At 58.0% G+C, this 18707-nt stretch overlaps 6 protein-coding genes across 6 annotated transcripts; 1 reads left to right on the top strand and 5 right to left on the bottom strand.

Moving 5' to 3' along the window:
• Positions 1 to 1494, top strand: PSEUBRA_001624 (uncharacterized protein; the record flags this gene model as incomplete). Its single annotated transcript, XM_016434849.1, has 1 exon — positions 1 to 1494. One exon carries the CDS (start codon positions 1 to 3, stop codon positions 1492 to 1494), a length of 1494 nt encoding a protein of 497 aa, XP_016293891.1.
• A 406-nt stretch (positions 1495 to 1900) lies between these two features.
• Positions 1901 to 3034, bottom strand: PSEUBRA_001623 (uncharacterized protein; the record flags this gene model as incomplete). The annotated part of the gene is made up of 1 exon (XM_059464643.1): positions 1901 to 3034. One exon carries the CDS (start codon positions 3032 to 3034, stop codon positions 1901 to 1903), a length of 1134 nt encoding a protein of 377 aa, XP_059321186.1.
• A 1294-nt stretch (positions 3035 to 4328) lies between these two features.
• PSEUBRA_001622 (uncharacterized protein) lies at positions 4329 to 5552 on the bottom strand (the record flags this gene model as incomplete). The annotated part of the gene is made up of 1 exon (XM_059464642.1): positions 4329 to 5552. One exon carries the CDS (start codon positions 5550 to 5552, stop codon positions 4329 to 4331), a length of 1224 nt encoding a protein of 407 aa, XP_059321185.1.
• A 1478-nt stretch (positions 5553 to 7030) lies between these two features.
• Positions 7031 to 8227, bottom strand: PSEUBRA_001621 (Esterase, PHB depolymerase; the record flags this gene model as incomplete). Its single annotated transcript, XM_016434826.1, has 1 exon — positions 7031 to 8227. One exon carries the CDS (start codon positions 8225 to 8227, stop codon positions 7031 to 7033), a length of 1197 nt encoding a protein of 398 aa, XP_016293890.1.
• Positions 8228 to 8943: 716 nt separating this feature from the next.
• On the bottom strand, positions 8944 to 9423 carry PSEUBRA_001620 (uncharacterized protein; the record flags this gene model as incomplete). Its single annotated transcript, XM_059464641.1, has 1 exon — positions 8944 to 9423. The coding sequence occupies one exon, from the start codon at positions 9421 to 9423 to the stop codon at positions 8944 to 8946; it is 480 nt and encodes a 159-aa protein (XP_059321184.1).
• A 1602-nt stretch (positions 9424 to 11025) lies between these two features.
• On the bottom strand, positions 11026 to 17088 carry PSEUBRA_001619 (YAP-binding/Alf4/Glomulin; the record flags this gene model as incomplete). The annotated part of the gene is made up of 1 exon (XM_016434834.2): positions 11026 to 17088. The coding sequence occupies one exon, from the start codon at positions 17086 to 17088 to the stop codon at positions 11026 to 11028; it is 6063 nt and encodes a 2020-aa protein (XP_016293889.2).
• Between the last annotated feature and the right edge of the window lie 1619 nt (positions 17089 to 18707).

Here is an 18707-nt window from a genome sequence, read left to right as displayed (position 1 = left end):
ATGTCGGAAGCAGCAGCAAAGCGACTTTCCATGCTCAGGCCGTTGTCGCTCCCCGTCTTTGTCGAGGGAGCCGCAGGCATCGACAAGAGCTACGAGCCCGATCACGACGAGCGCGGATACACCATCTTGAAAGGCGATGCACGTTTCGACGTGACACCCAAGCCGATCACCGAGAACGATGAGGCCGACGTGGGACGCAAACGCAAGCAACGCATCAGCTACCTCGAGGGCATCCGCGGTCTCGTCGCCTTCCAGACGCTCCTCTACATCTTCTTCCGCATCTTTGCGCCAGCTATCGTCACGGACCGCGATACGGACGGCACTTTCCCCGCCGAGTTCACACGGACATGTCCTTACTGGATGAACATCGTCCGCAAGGCGCTCAGCCCGCTGTTGTTCAACGGCAGCTTCCAGGGCAACATGTACGTTATCCTCATGGGCCGCGTGGCCATGCAGACCTTTATCGAGAGGCGAGACGGCTTGACTCTGGCTGGTCCAGGCTTCCGTCGACCCTTCCGACTCATCCTTCCCCTCGCCGTCGCATTGGCGCTCACTTCGGTGGTTGCCGCTCTCAACGGCTTCAAGTACGCCCCCGCGATGGCCGACAAGCTCAACAACCCCGCCGCTCACCCACCTAAGGTCTGGGCCTCGACGGTGGAGTACGTCAACACGGTGGTCTCGTTCGTCTTCGCTCCTTATGCATACACCACCTCGGTGGCGAGCACATACATGCCCCCTGGCGGAATCATGTGGTTCACCTCGGTTGTCTTCCAGCAGACGTACGTCATCACCGTCTACGCCTGGTGTCTGCCCTTCACCATCTTCCGCTGGAAGAACTACGGTCTGGCCTTCTTCCTCGTCATCTCTGCCTGGATGGGTCGCTGGTCGTGGTACACCCTCACCGGTTTGGCCATTGCGGAGTACGCGACGGTCTACCGCCAGATCCTGCCTAAGGAGGGCATTCCGCTCAACTCGGACAAGACCAAGTTCCTCAACCCTAAGCTTATCCCCCAAATCATGATGGTGCTCGGCTTGCTGCTCAAGTACGTCTGGATCGCCATTGTCCCGAGCAAGTACTACAACGACTACATCGGCCATATCGACCTCAACACGGGCACGCTCAACCGGGAGTGGGACTACAACAACCGCGCCTATCCGCGATGGGACGACTGGCTGCTGGCCACGGGTCTGCTGGTGCTCGTCGAGCTCAGCCCCGCGCTGCAGAAGGTCTTCTCCAACCGCGCCCTCACCTACTTTGGCCGTTTGGGCTTCTCGATCGCGATGGTCTCCGGAACTGTCATGCTCAGCGTCGGCAGCATCCTCTACGCCCACCTCACCGAGAGCCTCAGCTGGACCAGCCCCGCTCAGATCACCGCCGTGCTCTTCTTCACCATGGTACCCCTCAGCATTCTGGCTTGCGACGTCTGGTCGCGCGTCGTCGACGACGCCAGCATCGCCTTCGCCAGGGGCGTCTTCCACTTCTTCCGCACGTAACCAGGCGGTGTGAATAAGCTGCTCTAATATACCCTTCTTGTCCCATCATCTGATCCGAGTGAATGCGGTGGCTCGACAATCGTATGAGAAAGTGAGGGAGCATCAATGAGCGGGTGCACCAGTACAGCGTGGCTTGTTGCCCGAGGGAGTCGCTCAACAGCCATCGACGTTTGTGAGCGGTCTGAGGTCGTCAGAGTATGAAGCGAGAGAACGCGTGCTTTTCACAAGGCTGCAGGTCGCATCGAACACTCGAGCACAGCGTGAAACGATTCGACGAAAAAGAGTGTAGCATATGACGCGAGATTCCTACAGTAGGCTTGAAGTGTGTGAAGCGGACCCTTAGGTGGAGATCGGCTCTAGTTGACTTGATAAGGGAAACGGATTCGATTGTTGATGGCCAGCTTGATCAGGCAATGTAGTGCCTGGACGTCGCTTGTACTAGCGTCGACCCCTGAGCAGACTCGGTGGCGGAGGCGGCGCCGCTTGCGTGCAACTTGGCGCTCGGTGACGGTCGCGGCGTCTGGACAGAAGCTTTGCCGGTGGAGGGATTGCGCGATCGGTCGTCCAGAGGCTCGACCATCGAGTCCATGAGCTCGTTCACCCTTTCCGTATTGTGGTTCATGTTGCGACGCGTCTCGCCAATCTCTCTGAAAGCTGCCGTGGCGGCGATAGGAGGTATGCTGAAGGAAAAGGGAGTGCCAATGCCTTGCAATATCAGGCTCTTGAAGCCGAGCCATGTTGCTGCAAGGAACACATCGCATGCCAGCTGCAGCACAAAGACCTGGATTCCTTGACGGATCAACAGGCTGGAGATGCCCTGTCCTTGCCAGTCAGGGGGGTTGCGTTGTGCGTTTCTCTTGAGCCAGAGAGATGGAAGACCACCTTCCAGCAGCCGATGCAGCATGATGAGGAGAAGAGTGACATCAAAGACCAGGCCGAGGGACTTGTAGACCACATTGGTGACGATCGTCCTGGTCTCATACCGTCTGTCGTCTACGACGCAGAAGCCGAAGAAGGGAAGGCGGCGGCCAACGGTCCAGAAGGGCACAGACGTTGCCATGCTAGCCACAAGGATGAGGTAGAAGACCGTGAGGGGAATGACCAATGAACGTTTCCACGCGTACACGGCCATGGTCCTCTGCGCCATGATCAATGCAACCGAGGCAAAGAGCAACATGCTCAGGATGCCGATCGCTTGTGTGATACCGGCGCAATTTATGCGCTTCAGCGAGAGGTCAAAGAGAAACATGGAGATCGCGGTCGGTGGTAATACTCGGCAAAGGAGGTAGGCTATCCTTGAGATCAGCTTGGCAGGCTGGGTCCAGCCTGGCTTTCGAATTAGCCGTATGTCGTAGTCGAGGTGATTGAAAAGCTCGACAGTCACAGCGCCCAAAGCGATGCAATATAGATAGACAAGGGCGAGAAGAGCTGGTCCTTCGTCACTCGGGACGATGTTGAAGATGATCTCCGGTGTCTGGAACGCGGATGTGGCCGAAGCGGAGCGGGTGGCAGCTCGGGCGAATGATGTGTTGTGGTCCATCTTGGCCGATATTCAGCGACGTGTGCAGTGATATGCTTCCTGGAGGGATCTACGAAGCATTGTAGATGAAGGGAGTGCAGTGTCATGGTGGACGTCGAGATGCCCTTTTATCTCTTTTGGAAGCTCGCAAAGCGCTGATGGAGCTTTGCATCCAGCTGCACTCGTACCTGGGAACACTTTGCCGGCGCTTGCTGAGGATACGATGCACGGGTCGCCCCAGAATTGCGGACGAGACTGCGACCTACACGCATGAATGAGGCGCCAAATCTCAGAACCCACCATGCAGATGAGCGCGAGCTTCTTCTGCCGCGTTAAAGGCTGTCAGGATCCTCATCATGTCAAAGTCCTCATCAACAATGCGGGCACTCGACTGACGGTCCTTTAGTGAAGGCTTATGGATTCCGGACGACACAGCAAAATGGCCGCAATCTTTTCGGAGAGGAGTAGCAAGGTTTTCGCCGTCTCGTAGTCGACCAATCATGAGGTGTCGTTACAGTGACAAGCGGCGTGACAGGCCCGAGATCTTCAGTGCGAGCGGATCGTCGAACAATGGGACCTTACTAAACAATGGAGCGCCATGTGCGTCGCCACGAAATTTCTCCACGCGGCTGCGTGCCTGGCCTATTGTTTGTCGCGTTTCCGACGAATTCGCCATACAGTAGTCTTCCGTGATGAGCTCGTGACAGGCGATCCGATGGTCTTCCGTTACCGAACCGCATCCGTCAAGGTCAAGACCCCTACGAAGAGTCACGACGATACTGTTATTCATCCGCAACCAGTGTAGCGACGCTTCAGGCTGGCTTGCGGCTTGCGCTGTTCCTTTCAGTACCTTACCAGCTCGTTTACCATCAATGCTCAGCGATGCGCTCGAGCTCGGGCCCACTTGCATATGTGCAAGCTCGATCAGCGACCGACTCGTTACGTGGCGGCTTGATCCTGAACACAATGAAGCAGGCACAAGCGTGAGTAGTATGTACAGATGTTCCTTAAAAGCAAAGCTTGAGACTTGAGATCTCAGATCCGAAGGAACCTTGAACGGCTCAACAGACTCTCTCGCACACGACCTCAGCTCTCTACAGTCATGAACAGGGGGCAAACATTGATTGAAAGGAATGAAAGTGTAATGCGCAAGACTTTGAAGCTCAGCGAGTTGGATGACGAGAGCGGTACTTCCTTAGCGGGCTCGGAAACAGACACAGTTTCATCCGAGTAGATAGAAGGGTGGCGCACGTCAGGCTGAGCATGTATGGACTCGTTCGAGGCGTACGATGGTCGTCGTCGTTTCCAGCTCGTTTCATTGAGGCTGTGGCTTGTTCTGTCCTCGCTCGTCCGAATCGATCTCTGACGAAGTACGAGCGGCACTAGGGCTCCATCCAGCATCGTCATGATCGACTCGAGTGACTTGGGTTACTACCATGTTGTGATGCTCGAGATTAAAGGGATCGTGCTGCGAGCGGCTGAAGGGGTCGAGCTTGCTGCCCCACATGATACGGTTGGTTCTGCCAGGGTGTGGCGTTATGATAGCGCTGGCATGAGCTGTTGTGCGGGCGCCGATACGATCGCCAGACGGCATCGGCATCGGATCCATGATCTCGTTGGCATGGTTCGTTTGCTTTCCGGACGCCGCCGCCGAGGCCTTCCTGCCAGCGTCTCTGAATGCATGTGCCGCTGCGATGGGAGTGACAGCCAAAGCAAACGGCGCGCCAATCCCCGAATAGGCGGCTGAGGAGCTAAGCCATGCAGATAGAATCAGTATTTCGTTGAGGACCTGCAGTATGAAGTAGTGGAATCCCTGGCGGATCAGCACGCTTGCGATACCCTGTCCCCGCAGCCCTGTTCGTGGCCGCTGCGTGGTACGGAAGAGCGACAGCAGACCTCCTTCTAGCAGACGATGCAGGCTCAGCAGAAGCAGGGAGAGATCCAGACCCAGACTGACACTTCTGTAAGCGATAACGACGGCGCGGGCGTAAGGCTTATTCGGCTTCGCCTCGTAGCCGCAGAAGCTTGTGCCAGGGATCTTGAAGCCGACTGAGTTGATCGGAATGATGAAGAGCGAGAGACTGAGCACGGCAAGGAACCACAGCGTGAGCGGGACCACGACGAAGCGGTTCCACGCGTACAGCGCCATAGTCCTTTGCAGAAATATCAGTACAGATGCGTTGAGGGCGAGCAGGAAGAAAGCGTTTGTCGCGTTCGTAATGCTGGAGCAGTCGAGGTTCTTGAGAGAGAAGAGGACAATATACAAGACTACGGCAATGATTGAAAAGATGCGGCAACCAAAGTAAGTTGCTCGCGAGCAGAGCTTACCAAATTGCATCCAGCCGGGCTTGCAGAGCAATTCGATGTCGTACTGCACGTGCGTGATGAACTGCAAGATGAGCGCTCCGATGGCTATGTTGAATAGAAATAGCAGAATTAGAAGCGCTTTTCCGTCCGCGGGAGGCAACACTTCGAAGACGATTTCGGGAGTGGGGATCGCGGCGAGGCCGTGAGCTGATGGCGCCATGGTCTGATCCATCTCGACAAATTGGACCAGACTAAAGCAGCAAAGAGAGTACTGGCGAGAAGCTTGTATGGACAGCAAAGGGTCGTAGTGACGGAGGGGGGCGCAAGATTTGTGTGGCGATGAGAGATGACACGGTCAAAGTGAAATCCGCCTTTGGTTTTATACCTTTCGACCGCCCGCAAAGACTAGATGGAAGATGTGTGTTCTAAGGTGTGCACGCAGGTAGACTCACACGTCAAACTCAGCCAAGCCGCGTTCAGGTAAGGCACATGCCAGACAACGACTTGCATTGTGTCGCTGATCGAGAAGATGCGATTAGGATCAGCGGGCGTCTGGAGGGGATCGAATCACGCTACTGCCGAGACACGCATTCCGCCGGAGCCCATTGTCGTTCGTCGCTGGCTATCACGACTCCAATCACAGAGGCCGTACGGCGCTCCTGAATGATTGACTCAGTACAAGCTTTGTCGACCAGTCCGTGGCGGGTGACAGTCCTCAGCTGAATTCCGCGGGACCGGAAGCGCAAGAGCACAATGACCGTCTTGACGGCGCAAGTTGATCTTCTCAGCGCTTGCTCCACATTTCGCATTGTTCGCCTCTGCGCGCTCTTCGGGGCGTGCCTTGATCATGTACAGTACGCACCTCCCAGCCGGAACGGTATCTTCGTTATTGTCTGCATTCCGATTCCCGCTCTTAGGTCTCGGATCGACCTTGTGCTCCTCGCATCTCTGTTGTACAATACACCTATGCCGAATGATAGCCTTGTACCACGTCAACAAGAGAAATCACTGTAGCTGAGATGATCGAGGGTGGCACAGAAGAGAATATCCATCCTGTGAGAAGCCTACTTATGAATAGCATGGTCCTGACGTGTGAGTGACAGCACTGCTAGCCGATCCGGCGTTTGCGGTCGAGCGTGACCCGACTCCGCATCGTTGACGCCCTCATTGGCCGAGCGCGCCCATTGTTCCCACGAGGCCTGAGCGTGCAAGTTGTGGCAGGCTTGCAGCGTCATGCAGGGACGGAATTGTGACTTTGACTTCTGGTGAAATCTGTTTGAAGGTCACGCATCCTCCGAATGCACTGCAACAGCCCCTGAATGTTCTCACGAGGAAGCGCGCACGTACAGTATGTGCTTCTTGCAGATAGTGTTCGAACTCGTCGACTGCAACACCGGTGCCTTGCGGCTCATAATTGTCTGCGAAGAGGCTCGAGCGTGAGAACGTGACACGCAACGCTATCATGCCCTGCCGTATGTACTTCAGGCCAACGCAGATTATCGAAAGGACTATACTTCAGATGATTGAGATGATTGAGCCATACTATTGCATGCCGAGACGTCAGCAGAACACAAATCGAGCATTGTGTCTGCAGCTTCAGCCCATTGTATGAAGCGGTCGGGAGATTCGAGGAGCCAAAACATAGAAGGCTTGGCGGCGACTAAGCTTTGGGATGCCGCTTTCACGCGTAAGCGACACGCCTGCGAATATCTAGAGACCCCAGAACTGGCATGTCTCGTCGACCTTGGCCGGATTGTCGTGCGTCACGCCGTCCGCAGTGATGGCCATGACCGAAGAGCCGTACACCGACACCTCGTAGTTGGGCTGCGAGGGAAGCGCATACTTCTTGGTCGGACTCTCCGGATCGAGGTTGTGCAGGGTGCACCACTGCTTGGTTGCTTCACGGTGATCGTTGAAGTTGATCACCTGGTCGCGGTTGCCGTGGACGAGCATCATCCGAGGGCGAGAACCCTTGTAGCCAGGATACATGTCCTTGGCCTGTTGGGCCCAGTAGGCTGGCGGTTCGTTCAGCGTGCCACCCGTACAGGTGCTGTTCCAATCGGCGCCTTGAGGTTTGTCCGTCCTGAAACAGCCCGCTGGGACACCTGAATATGCTGCGCCGGCCAAAAAGACATCCGGGTAGGTCGCGCCCATCACCTGCGTCAGCATCGCACCCGACGAGTGACCCACCACATACACCTGCTTCCCTGCGCCATACTTCTTCTGCGCATAGCTCACCATGTTCGCGATGGTCTGTGAGTCGCCGCCGCCGTCATGCTTGAGCGAGCTCTGGCTGGAGACGTCCCAGCAGCCGCCCGTACCGCCGGGAGAGCTGGCAAAGATCATCATGAAGCCCTTGCGGTCCGCAGCGGCGGCCCAGTCGGCGTTCTCGCGGAAGTAGCCGGTACCGGTTCCGCCACAGTGGTGCAGCGCGACGACGAGCGGGTTTCCGTTCTTGTACGTCTTGGGCACGTAGGTGTACATGGCACACTTGGTAGGTCGGCCGGGAAAGCCTTGCTCGAGCTGAAGCTCGCTTTCGCCGCCAGCCTTGACGGAGCTAGGCTCTGGGCCCGCCGAAGCAATACCATAGGCGGCACCAGGAGGTGGGCCGGACATGCCAGGGGGGGCACCGTTCGGTGGAGCACCAGGCATACCAGGAGGAGCACCACCAGGAGGCATGCCAAGAGGCGCCGCCTGCCAGCCGCCGGGTGGGCCACCAGCACCCGGCCTGTAGCCAGGGATACCGACTGCGCCAGGCTGCGGGCTCCATGGACTGCCGGCTAGAGGGTCCACTTGAGGATGACCACCGTTGTTCGCCCAGGGTGGCATGCCGGGTGGACCCTGAGCCATCGAATATCTTGCGGCGAGCAAGCACGCCGTGAGCAGCTTTGAGATGGGGGTATGCATGTTTGTGGCAGCGATGCGAAGAGGATGCTTGTGCGTAGTTGCAAGGCATGAGAAGCGAGAGGCATGTCGGTGCTTATATGCCCGAGCAGAAGACGAGGAATTCGTCGATGACAAGGGGATCTGTCTACCCACCTCGGTGCATCACTGTCGTCGACAACGCGTCGCATCTACCCCTGCAGATCACCACCAAATGAACAGCTCGGATACCTGTAGCCTCGGCGCGAGTTGCAGATACCGTTGATTGTGATCGTTATCAAAACTGCCCGACGTCGTCGGTTGTGTGGGGGGCTCCAGTGGGTTGAAAGGAGTGGCCCGACTGTCGACCGAAGCTGCCTTCACAGGCGCGGGACGCTGTAGATGATGTGGTCTTTTGTTGCAGCAGAAGCATCGCAAGTCCCACCTTCATAGATACGGGATGCGCAACGAAAGATTTCTGAAATGGGATGACTACGCCGATGACACTGTTAATGAAGGCGCAGGGATGAGCGGCTTGACTGCAGATGAAGTGTTGAGCCAGGCCATGTAGGTCCTTTGAACGCGCTGATGTTGACCGAACGTCCTCGGGTAGTAGGTTGGATTCGGCTCAGACCGAGGGTGATTACGCAGTAGCCTGACACGACCGGGACGCCACACTCACAGTGATGATGAGAAAAATGATGGTATAATATTTGCTATGACTGATTTTACAGACCAAGACTTGACGCAAAGCAAATCGTTCACTCCTTCATCCGCATGACGGGCGCGCTCGCACTGATCTCGAGATCCACGCCCTTCAACTGGGCCCTCTGTTCCAGGACCGTCCTCCATTGCCTTCGTATCGCCTTCCTACACAGCATCAACGCAAGTATTGCGATGAGCAGCACGTAGCCGACGGCGCGCAGGTCGTCGGTGCGCATGCGTCGCGAAATCTGCGGATCCTGACCGTACTCGGCCACCAACGATGCGAAGGCGAGGTCCTTCTTTTGAGACGATGTGAGGGCGACGGGCTGTGGCCGGACGTAAACCTCCACGTCCGGGTCTAGATCGCTCATCTCGTCCGAGTCGGAGGTGGATGGCGGCGCGGGCTGGTCTTCCATCTTTAGCCTCGCTAGACGGCCGATCGATGGTCGCTGCGGCGACGCTGCCAGGGCGGAGGCCGTGAAGATGAAGACGGTGGTGAGAGCGACGGGCGCCGCGCGATGTGATTGCGGTCTCATTGAGAGCTGCGTGAGAGAGGGTGCGTGTGATGCAAGTCAGGCTGGTGCAGGTGATTGCGATGCAAATGCAAGGTGAGAGATGATGGGCGTCGAGACGTGGCGATGAGTGGCCGCCGCGTGGGTATGGACGATGGCGTTAGGAGAAGAAGTATAGTGTGGAGCGACTGAAAGGCGGGGTCGAGGGAGGGAGATGACCCCACAAAGGCGCGAGAGATCCAGACAGCTTCTTATATATCGATTCGTCGAGCCTATCACCGCTTCACAAGAACGAAGGCAGCAACAGCTATCAGAGCCTCCTTGGCGCCCAACCTTCTCTGCGACACATGGCACACGCGCACGTTGAGAGACCATACACACTCGAGGCGCCTAACGCAATGCGGCTCGCTTGCCGATCGGAGGTTTGGAACTGTGTTGAAGGGACGCACCACGCAAAGCGGATTCGGTCATTGTTCTGAACGAGCCTGCAGCGGCACGGCTCGGTGTTGGTGATGCAGAACAATGGATCTGCGAGGCATGTTGAAATTTGACTGGTTCGGATTCGGGAAACCTGGCTCCGGTCGTGATTCGCCACGTTGCTAAGCGATCCGCTGCAGTCTAGCGTAGAAGCCAGGCTTGTGCTCGCTTGCGCGTGCAGGTCTCGAGTAGTTGATGTATGAGCTGAGTCGTCCCATGGCGCAGCAACGTCTCGCAGCAAGTCTGCTTGTTGCTCAACATGGCGCAGATTGTCAGAGAATGATATCGAGCATGGACTGATAGAGACCTCGATCAAGCTGCAATGATTGCCTCACCGAGCACCGCCCCGCCCAAGATGAGAAGGCAAGCCGCAGCCAGGATCGCTGGCCGCATGTAGTTCAGGTGCAGACGCGCAATGTATGCGTCGAATCGCTCACCCGACATGCATCCAGTCTGTGAGTTCTGCGATGCGTCCAAATTATGATGCCGCCGGCATGCATATTTATGCGAGCTGCACGAGTTTACCTTTGCGGGGATTTAATGTGCATATCCAACCGCTCTGCTCTGCCGAACCGTGGATACGCAGAAGCGTCTAATGTCTTGCCGAAAGAGAAGAATCCATCGAGCTGCATAGACTCCGAGCCAAGCTGAGACTGGCATCGTTCCCGCAGTGACCGGCAAAACCCGAGGCTCAAGCGCGCAGTTCGCTTTCATTCATGCCCCCTACTCGGAAACAAAAACGTGGAGAGCTCGTCCTGCAGGTCGGCAAGATCGAAACTGCATCAGAACGCTACTCCTTGCGTCGGACTGCTTCACTTGCCGGCATTGATTGCTAACCAAACGACCGGGCCACGATCGGCACTCCTCATCGTCGTGTCGTTGAGTGCTCTTGGCGCATGTGTCATAGAAATAACCTAAATGACATACTGCCGGTCTGCTGTGGCGAGAAACGCTATATTCTCGGCCTCGCAAAGAGAGCGAGCTGCCCCGATGGCGCCTTTCAATGACATCAAGAAGCTAGGCAAATCAGCAAGCCTCTGTATATTGGGTACAGGGTCCAATCGGCATGGCCCACTCCCGAATCAAGATGAACTTGACCGTCCGTAACTATTACAAACCGGCATTATGATGACTTATATGAGCGGAGAATCAACTATCTTTCGAAGCCAGAGATGCATCCTTGACGCTCTGCAGGGCAACTCGCAGCAGCTCCAACTTCCGCCCTTCCTCCTCGCTCTCCGCCTCGAGCTGACCCAAACGGGTCCCGAGCGAAGCGACAAAATGAGCCACGCACTCCCGCAGTTCGGCGTACACCTCGCCCACCCTGGTTGACGATTGATGCTGCGTCTCGAGCCAGTACACCAGCGAAAGCAGTTCGGTCCATCGCCCGCTCTCCTCTGCTAGCTCCGCCGCTGCATCCGACGCTGGTGGCTTGAGCACATCTTTCAGCAGATCGACGAGCATCTGGACCGAAACAGCCTCTCCGCTCGCCGAGTTCGACAGCCACTTGGCCAGCCAGGTGCGCAGGATCGACACGGCCCCGGCTCGCAACTGTGCGAATGGCGATCCTGTGATCAGCTGCTCGATCACTGTCAGCCCAGCTTTCGGTTCGCACCTGTCCACGAGCAGCTCGCTCAGCAGCTTGAACCGCACCAGTCGCGCCCCTGGGCTGGGCGAGATAACGCTCTGCGTCGCCAAGGTCTGTGCCAGACTCACGGCCAGTTCGGTCGGCAGCATCCTTGTTTCCTGCTGCAAGCCCTGCCAACACCACTGCATCCACAGCAGCGACGTATCCGCCAACGCATCCTCCTTTCCCTCTGCCAAATCCGGCGATGCCGCCGCCTTGGTCTGCTCGCTCACGGCGAGCAGCGCCACGGGAAGTGCCAGCTCGAGCTGCGTCTGCGCCCGCACGCCCTTCCAGTCGCTCGGTCGATCGCGCGCGTACCCCGAATAGAGCAGGTGCACGTGCAGCACAAAGCCTGCCACTCCGAGCGCGGTGAGCGTCTCGCGCGTCTCCTCGTCCTCCGGATCGCGCGACATACCCGCAAGCGCATGCGACCAGATGGTGCCCAGATCCACTTCGAGTGAGGCGAGCGTCTTGGAGATCTCGGCGAAGAGCGATTCATTCCGCCTCACCGCGCTTGGCTCGCGCTTCGACAGCGCGTACCGCGGGTTCTGTGTGAAGAAGAACTCTTCGGATAAAGACGAGTTGGACCCTGCGAGGTAGGGCAGGCAGACGGTGATACCTTGTAGAAACCTGCCTAGGGCCTCACGCGAGGTTCGTCGTACCGATTCGCGCTCCGTGCTGCCCGTACAGTGCGCCTCCCAGTCGACGCAGATCAGCGCCGTCGAGCAGCACGTCTTGACCGCTTCCTCCACAAGCACCTCGCTCGCGCCCTTGGCATGTGCGGCTATTGAAGCGAAGCCGAGCATTAGACACTGCGGCAGACGCGCAAACACCTGCGAGAAGCCCTGTGGCTTTTTCGTGCGGATGCGTGGAAGCACCGTGTTGAGCAGGCGCATCATGTAGATGGCTTCCGCCGCAGAGCCCCACAGCTGCTCGCCGTCGGTCGGGTCAACGCATCGAGGCTCGGCGACGAGCATCTCGCCACACCGCATGTCGATGGCCATGTAGACCTCGCGCGACGATGCGGTTTCGCCGAGCAGGTCCAATACCTGACGCGCAAGCGTGCTGACCTGGACAGGTGCACCGGACGAACGATCGACCAGCCCCGTCACCGGCGAAAGCGCCTTGAACAGGTCGAACGAGGCGGAGTCGAGCTCCTGTGCAAATCGCGCTACATCCTGCGTTTGAAGATGGAGCAGAAAATCTGCCACACCCGACACTGCGCTGAGCAGCTCGTCGTGACTGGGCAGCGGGTTGCCCGTCAGCAGTCCGCCTGTCAAAGCATCCAGCGCCGACACTTGCTTCACCAGGTCGAAATCACCCGAGCTGGTGGTACTCGCAACATCCTTGACACTGGAAGCCGCATTGCCCTCAGGATCCGGCTTGTCGCGCAGATCGAGCATCGTCTTGGATAGCGACGCCGAGCGCTCCGTGTTGGAAGGCGAAGATTCCTCTTGCACTACGGCGAAGGCGAGGTTCGATGAGGCTCGGAGACGAGGTCCGGCTGCGGCAAAGGGAATGCCCGTAGGTGCTGCGTTGAGGTTGCTGGCAGGACCGAGAGATCGGCCGCGCGTGTACTGCTCTTGGTCGTCGCTGCCGTGTGAGATGGTGCTTCTAGGCTTCATCGCGCCGCTGGGCACATCTGCCCACGTCGGTCGTGAATTTTGCCCTGGCTCGTCCCCTGCACCAACACTGGCATTCTCGGCCACAGCGGCAGCGAGACCCGAAGCGAGGCGTTGCGACTGCGTTCGGCGTCGACTCGATGTCGGACGACGATGCTTGTGATCGACGAGTCCGCCGCGAATGGCTTGGTCGAATTCTTCGGCGAATGCTGCATCGCGTGTGCGCAGGTCCGGGCTTGACCAGGTCGCACCCAGGTCGTCGTTCTCGAGCTCAACGTCTGGATTGTAGTCGGTCGTTGTTCCGCCAATGCTGAGCGCCCTGCGTACAGCATCGAGCGCACGAGTGTCCGTGACGTGGACAAAGATCTTGTTCGAGCCACCAGCCCGGTGCGAAGCGCTTGCAGCTCGAGTACGGCTCGATTTGCGTGAACGAGCACGACTCGTAGATCGTGAGTTAGGAGCGGAACGAGGGGACAGGCCCGGGCTGTTGCCGGCCGACGCCTGCTTCTCGGCGATACGCAAGAGCTCCGGCGACGTTTCGATCGTGAGTCCAAGCTTGTCCTGGTCGATATCGTGGGCTTTACGCCGATGTTGGTCCTGCTCGTGGTGCACTGTACGACTTCGCTCGCGTTTGCGGAGGTCACCGTGCGATACGGCCGGGCTTGATGTGCGACTCGCACGAGGCGTGGTGTGGTTCGAGTCGATCATGGCCTTGCGAAGCGGGTGGATGCCTGTGGCGAGATCGGCATAGCTCTGGCTGCTTTGCAGCTTGTTGGGGCGCGTGCGACTTTCGACAATGGTGTCCGTGGAAAGGCCTCCGGCATCTCTGTCTGCGCCTACAGCTGAAGAGGCGCGTGAACGCGTACGATGCGAGAAGCTGGCTACGCTCGACGACCGGCTATAACTTGGTCGCGAGGCTACAAAGCTGACTTGGCCTGCGGGTCGTCGAGGGAAGCGGAGCACGAGATAGAAGGTGAGGCACTTGACGTCGCCAGGCTTGCCCGAAGCGCTTCCACTGCCGGAGACGGGTGCATCAGCGGGCGTACCTGGTGGCCTCGGCAAGCCGGCTGCGCGTGCGTTCTCGGTCTTCGGCGGTGTCGACAGGCTTCGTCGGTTGGCGGGACGACTTCCGAAGCTGAGAGCGCTGAAGATGGACTGCATCAAACTCTGCGGCTCCTGGTCGTCGGCATGCTGGGGAGGATTGACGATCTCGAGTACGCACTCAAACACGTGAATGTGCGAGTATGGATCGCGTTCCGAACGGGCGGCTTGGATGGGGAAAGGTGTGCTGGGCGAAACCGAGGCTGGTGCTTGATTGTCAGGGTGCGCAGATAACGGCGTAGTCTCGCTCGAAGTGGAGCTGCCATTGGTCACTGCGTTGTTATAGTCCTGGAAAGCCGCCTCGAAGGGACCTGGTGTGCTCGGCAGACTCGTACTTGAGCCTGTGTCGGGCCAACAGTGATACAAGATGCCTGCGCAGCGCAGGCAGTACTTGATGTAGGACAAAACCCTCTGAGCAGGCTGGTGGCTTGGATTGCTCAGCAAGAGCGTAGGCGCCGGCGAGAGGTGAGCTTCCGTCACGTCCGCATTTGCGAAGTTGGGAGAAGCCGGTCTCGAGTTCATGGGCGTTGACATCTTTGAGGCGTTGGGCGTGGCGCCGCTCGGCAGCAGCGGAGAGGTGAGTGCAGCTTCAGCCGCAGGACCGATGACCAGAGGCAGATTCATCTTGTGCTGCGGTTCGACAGGAATGAAGGTCGTGCTCTTGAAATCCTTGACGCCGCGTGGCTGAGGCTGTTCTGTCGATGATTCTAGCGCCTGGACCATGTCCTCAAAATTGCGCATCCTGCGCTCGCCATTGACTTCGAGAAGCTTGCCAATGCGGTCGCGAAGCTCCGGGTCGTGGATGGTGGCCACCGCTCTCTGAGCTCGAATGCTCATCGACCGGACGCTTGTATGCGAGGCACCGATGGGGTAGCGAATGCCTGTCAAAAGTCGAAGCATGGTAATACCGCAGGTCCAAGCATCCACCTCGGGGCCCCAGTAGTGAACGGTGCCGACTGGGTTTCGGAGTGCAGTGACAATCTCGGGGCAATGGAAGGCGGGACTGCCACAGCAGGTCGACAGTTTGGCTTCGCTGCGGCTGAAGTGAGTGGCCAAACCAAAATCAAGAAGCTTGAGCTGGAGGGTATCGGGATGAACGAGGATGTTCTCGGGTTTGATGTCGCGATGGCAGATCTGCAGCGGATGATGGATGGCATGCACGGCTGAAAGAAGCTGGTCGAGTACGCAGTTGGCTACGCCAGTCGGCAGAATGGGAAGATGAGGCGGTGACTGCTCGGAGCGCATGGGTAAAAGTGCTTCGAGAGTGACGTAGCCATTCAGGTACTCTTCGACGAGGTAGAAGTGACCAGGCGTGCGGATCGTTTCGTAAACGTTGACGAGGTTGGGATGTGGTGGCAGCTCCGCCAACAGAGTAGGTTCTCGAAGCAAGCGAGTTGCGATCAGAGGATGATGCGGAAAGAGCGGGGTATGTTTGATCGCAAACAGCTGCGATTCGCCTGTGGGACCATGCGGCTTGGAGGCAAGAAAGACGCTCGAAAACTTGCCGCGACCGAGAATCTTGGGGAGAAGGGTATATTCCGAGATGCCTCTGCTGAGCAGTTTGTCGGCGGACGAGATCGTGAGCACGTCGTGGTGGCGAGCCTGCACATCGTCGAGAGAAGGCAGCACGCGAGCCGCCTCCCACGTCTTGGAAAGTTTGCCCACCTTGCGCTTGGACTTGGAGGACTGGCTGAGGTCGGTTTGTGACGAGTTGGAGCTGCTGTCGTTGCTACTGCCCTTGCCGTGGCTGGTGCCGTTGGCACTCCCTGAAGCACTGATGCCGCTAGTCCCTGAATTGGATCCTGAGCCGGGTGTGATGGATCTGCTGCTCGGACGCAGTTGCTCGCCTGAGCTGCCAGAGCGTGAGTCTTGTTCATCCTCGTCGCCAAGTTCGGGCAGCTTGAGCAAGTCCAGCACGGCACTGCCGGCACCGCGCGTCTTTTCCCACGCCGCCTCCTCAGCCAATTTGGCAGCAGCAGCCGCCTTCAGCCGTTGCTGCTCCTTCTCGTACTCTTCGGACGAGCCACGATATGGCGCGTCCGAGGATTTCCGAGGCGTAGGAGGCAGGCCAAGATCTGCCGATGAGCTCGCCTCTGCCGAGCGACCTTGCTGCGGCGGCGCGGCCGACTGAGTTCGCGAGAACCGATAGGTCTGCGCGCGGCGATGTGGCGGCGCGGTCGGAGCTGGCATCTGTTGGGACGACGTTGCTGCGGCGGGATCTCGAGAGACCGGCAATGAATTGTTCGTGGCTGATGCGAATGTCTTGAGCGTAGCCAGTGAGCTAGAACGCCTGTGTGCCTTCAGGCTGTCGGTCACCTGACTTCGCTCGGTTGATGTCAGCGTGGAAACGGCGCTTCCGATAGCATTGACGGTGGTAGCTGAGTAAGGGCCTTGGGAGATGGTTCGCAGAGGCGGTGCTGGGGCGGGTGAAGAGGACCGGCTTTGCCTTGAGAATGAGGCGGTGGAAACGGGTCGAGTCCGACGTGGCTGTTCGGCTGCTGATGAAGAAGGTCCAGCGAGGTTGACGGCAGATCCGATATCGGGATGCTCTGAGGTCACCACTGACGGAAATATAGCTGGAGTGAAGGAGGAAGATGCTGCGGACGATGCTGGTGGTGTTGTATGCGATGTGGTTGTGATGGTGGGTATGGAAGACGCTTGTGCTTCTGTTTGCGTTTGTGGCTGCTGGGAAGGACCCGGTTGAGAAGAAAAGTAGTCGGCAACCAGCAGCGGCGTCGTCGGGCGACTGGAAGAAGGAGAGGGAGGCAGGGAAGAACGACTGCTGAAAGCGGGCGGCGGCGATGCTTCGACATCCAGACCGGCATTCCCGGGAGGGTCGGGTTGCTGACGTAGACTGTCCATAGTGCCGGGATGCGCTCTTCGTGCAAGCGAGAGCGGCGACCGAGACTAGAGCGATCAAAGCATGAACCAGACTGTGATTGTGGCGGCGTTGGGGCGTTGGCAGCTATAATGAGGTTAAGGCAGTGATGGCATGCTGGTCGCACCCTCTATCTGGGGCATGAATCGGTGGAGACGAGCGGAGATGGGGTGTTCATTGGTTTGTCGTTGGGTCGTTGGAAATAGAGTGGTTTCGCGAGGAGATAAAGCTTTGACAGTTGAAACGAGCAACAGCGGCCGTCTCAGCAGTCTCAGCAAAAACGCCGCAAGATCGTCCAGGGCGGATGGGCGGGCTGATGGAAATGACGGGCGGCGACCACAGCGGCGTAGCAAACAACAAGTCAGCAGCTCAGCTCGAGTCGATTCGAGTCGAGGCCATGTGAGTTTAGTTTGCAAGCGAGGCGGGAAGCCACATCGGAGTCAGCCCGGTAGACGGCGGTCGAGAGCTAGTGGCAGGGCAGGAGCACACGCTAACAGTGCCTTACTGAAGCGAGATTGGCGACGAAGAAGCGGCGAGCTTCGAGGCTTTGCTTCCAGAGCTGCTTGACCGTGCTGAGCAGGAGCAGCAGGAGCAGCGATGGTGAGATGGAAGGAGAGCCAGAGTCGGAGAAATTCGATCGCAGAGACTGTTTGCGCGATAAGCTCGTTTCGAAGCCAGGCCACGAGGTCTGCGATTGTGTGAGGGCTTCGATGGCCCGCCAGGTTGCATACAGTGCTGCCTCGGTTGAAAGCGGTCTCGACTATGACAATGGTCCCGGGCGCCCAGTGAGTTTCCGCCGTCTCCGAAGTGAGTTTGTCGGAGCCGTTGCCGAGCAGTGAGAGGGCTGCTATTCAGAGGCGCAGCTGTGCGTCCGTATGACGAAGAGCGGATACGAGAGAGACACAGAGATAGCCAGAGAGAGATAACCAAGTCGCGAGCGCCTCAGCTGTGATGAGAGGGCGAGCGTTGTGAGTGGGAGCGGAGAGAGTGTGTTGGTTCGATTTTGAGCGCGTGCCTGTGTGTACCGATGAGCAGCACGCAGCGGAATTGAAGCGCAGCTCAAGTGCATCACAGCACAGCACGAGGCAACCCAACGCGCGCTGCTGGGAACTTTTTTTTGCAACTCCGCCCGAATCGCAATCGCAAAACGCTCCTCGCTAAGAAGACCCGAAAGATAAGGAAACGGAAAGCAGAGCGTGCGAGTGCATCCGAGGCAAGCTCGCAGCCAGTGAGGCAGTCGGATGCAGTCACCTCAGTTACGCCTTGCTCGCCTACGGGACAGCAGACATGTGCGTTGTGCGCCTGCATTCACACATGTGCTGGTCGTCGTGGGAAGTCCACCAGCGTCTCAAGCAGAAGAAGCTTCCCATTGTGCTCACTCGTTCCAACAACATTAGCATTTGCCTTCGGTCTTGTTGTTCATCTTTGTCCCGCAGTTAAGGGTGATCATTCTTCTTTGTCTCTCTGTCACAACCAAGCTTTTCAATAGGATTCGCAGCAGCTTGCCGACGGGAGGCGAAGAAGCCCGTCCACGAATGGAGGATTCGAGATCTCGGTTCTTCTGAGACACTCTGTCAATCAAAGTGCCTTGCTGTATGCCAAG

Source organism: Kalmanozyma brasiliensis, assembly GCF_000497045.1.
Source record: "Kalmanozyma brasiliensis GHG001 unplaced genomic scaffold PSEUBRA_SCAF14, whole genome shotgun sequence".
Lineage (NCBI taxonomy): Eukaryota > Fungi > Basidiomycota > Ustilaginomycetes > Ustilaginales > Kalmanozyma > Kalmanozyma brasiliensis.
This window is presented reverse-complemented; position numbering and strand designations above follow the sequence as displayed.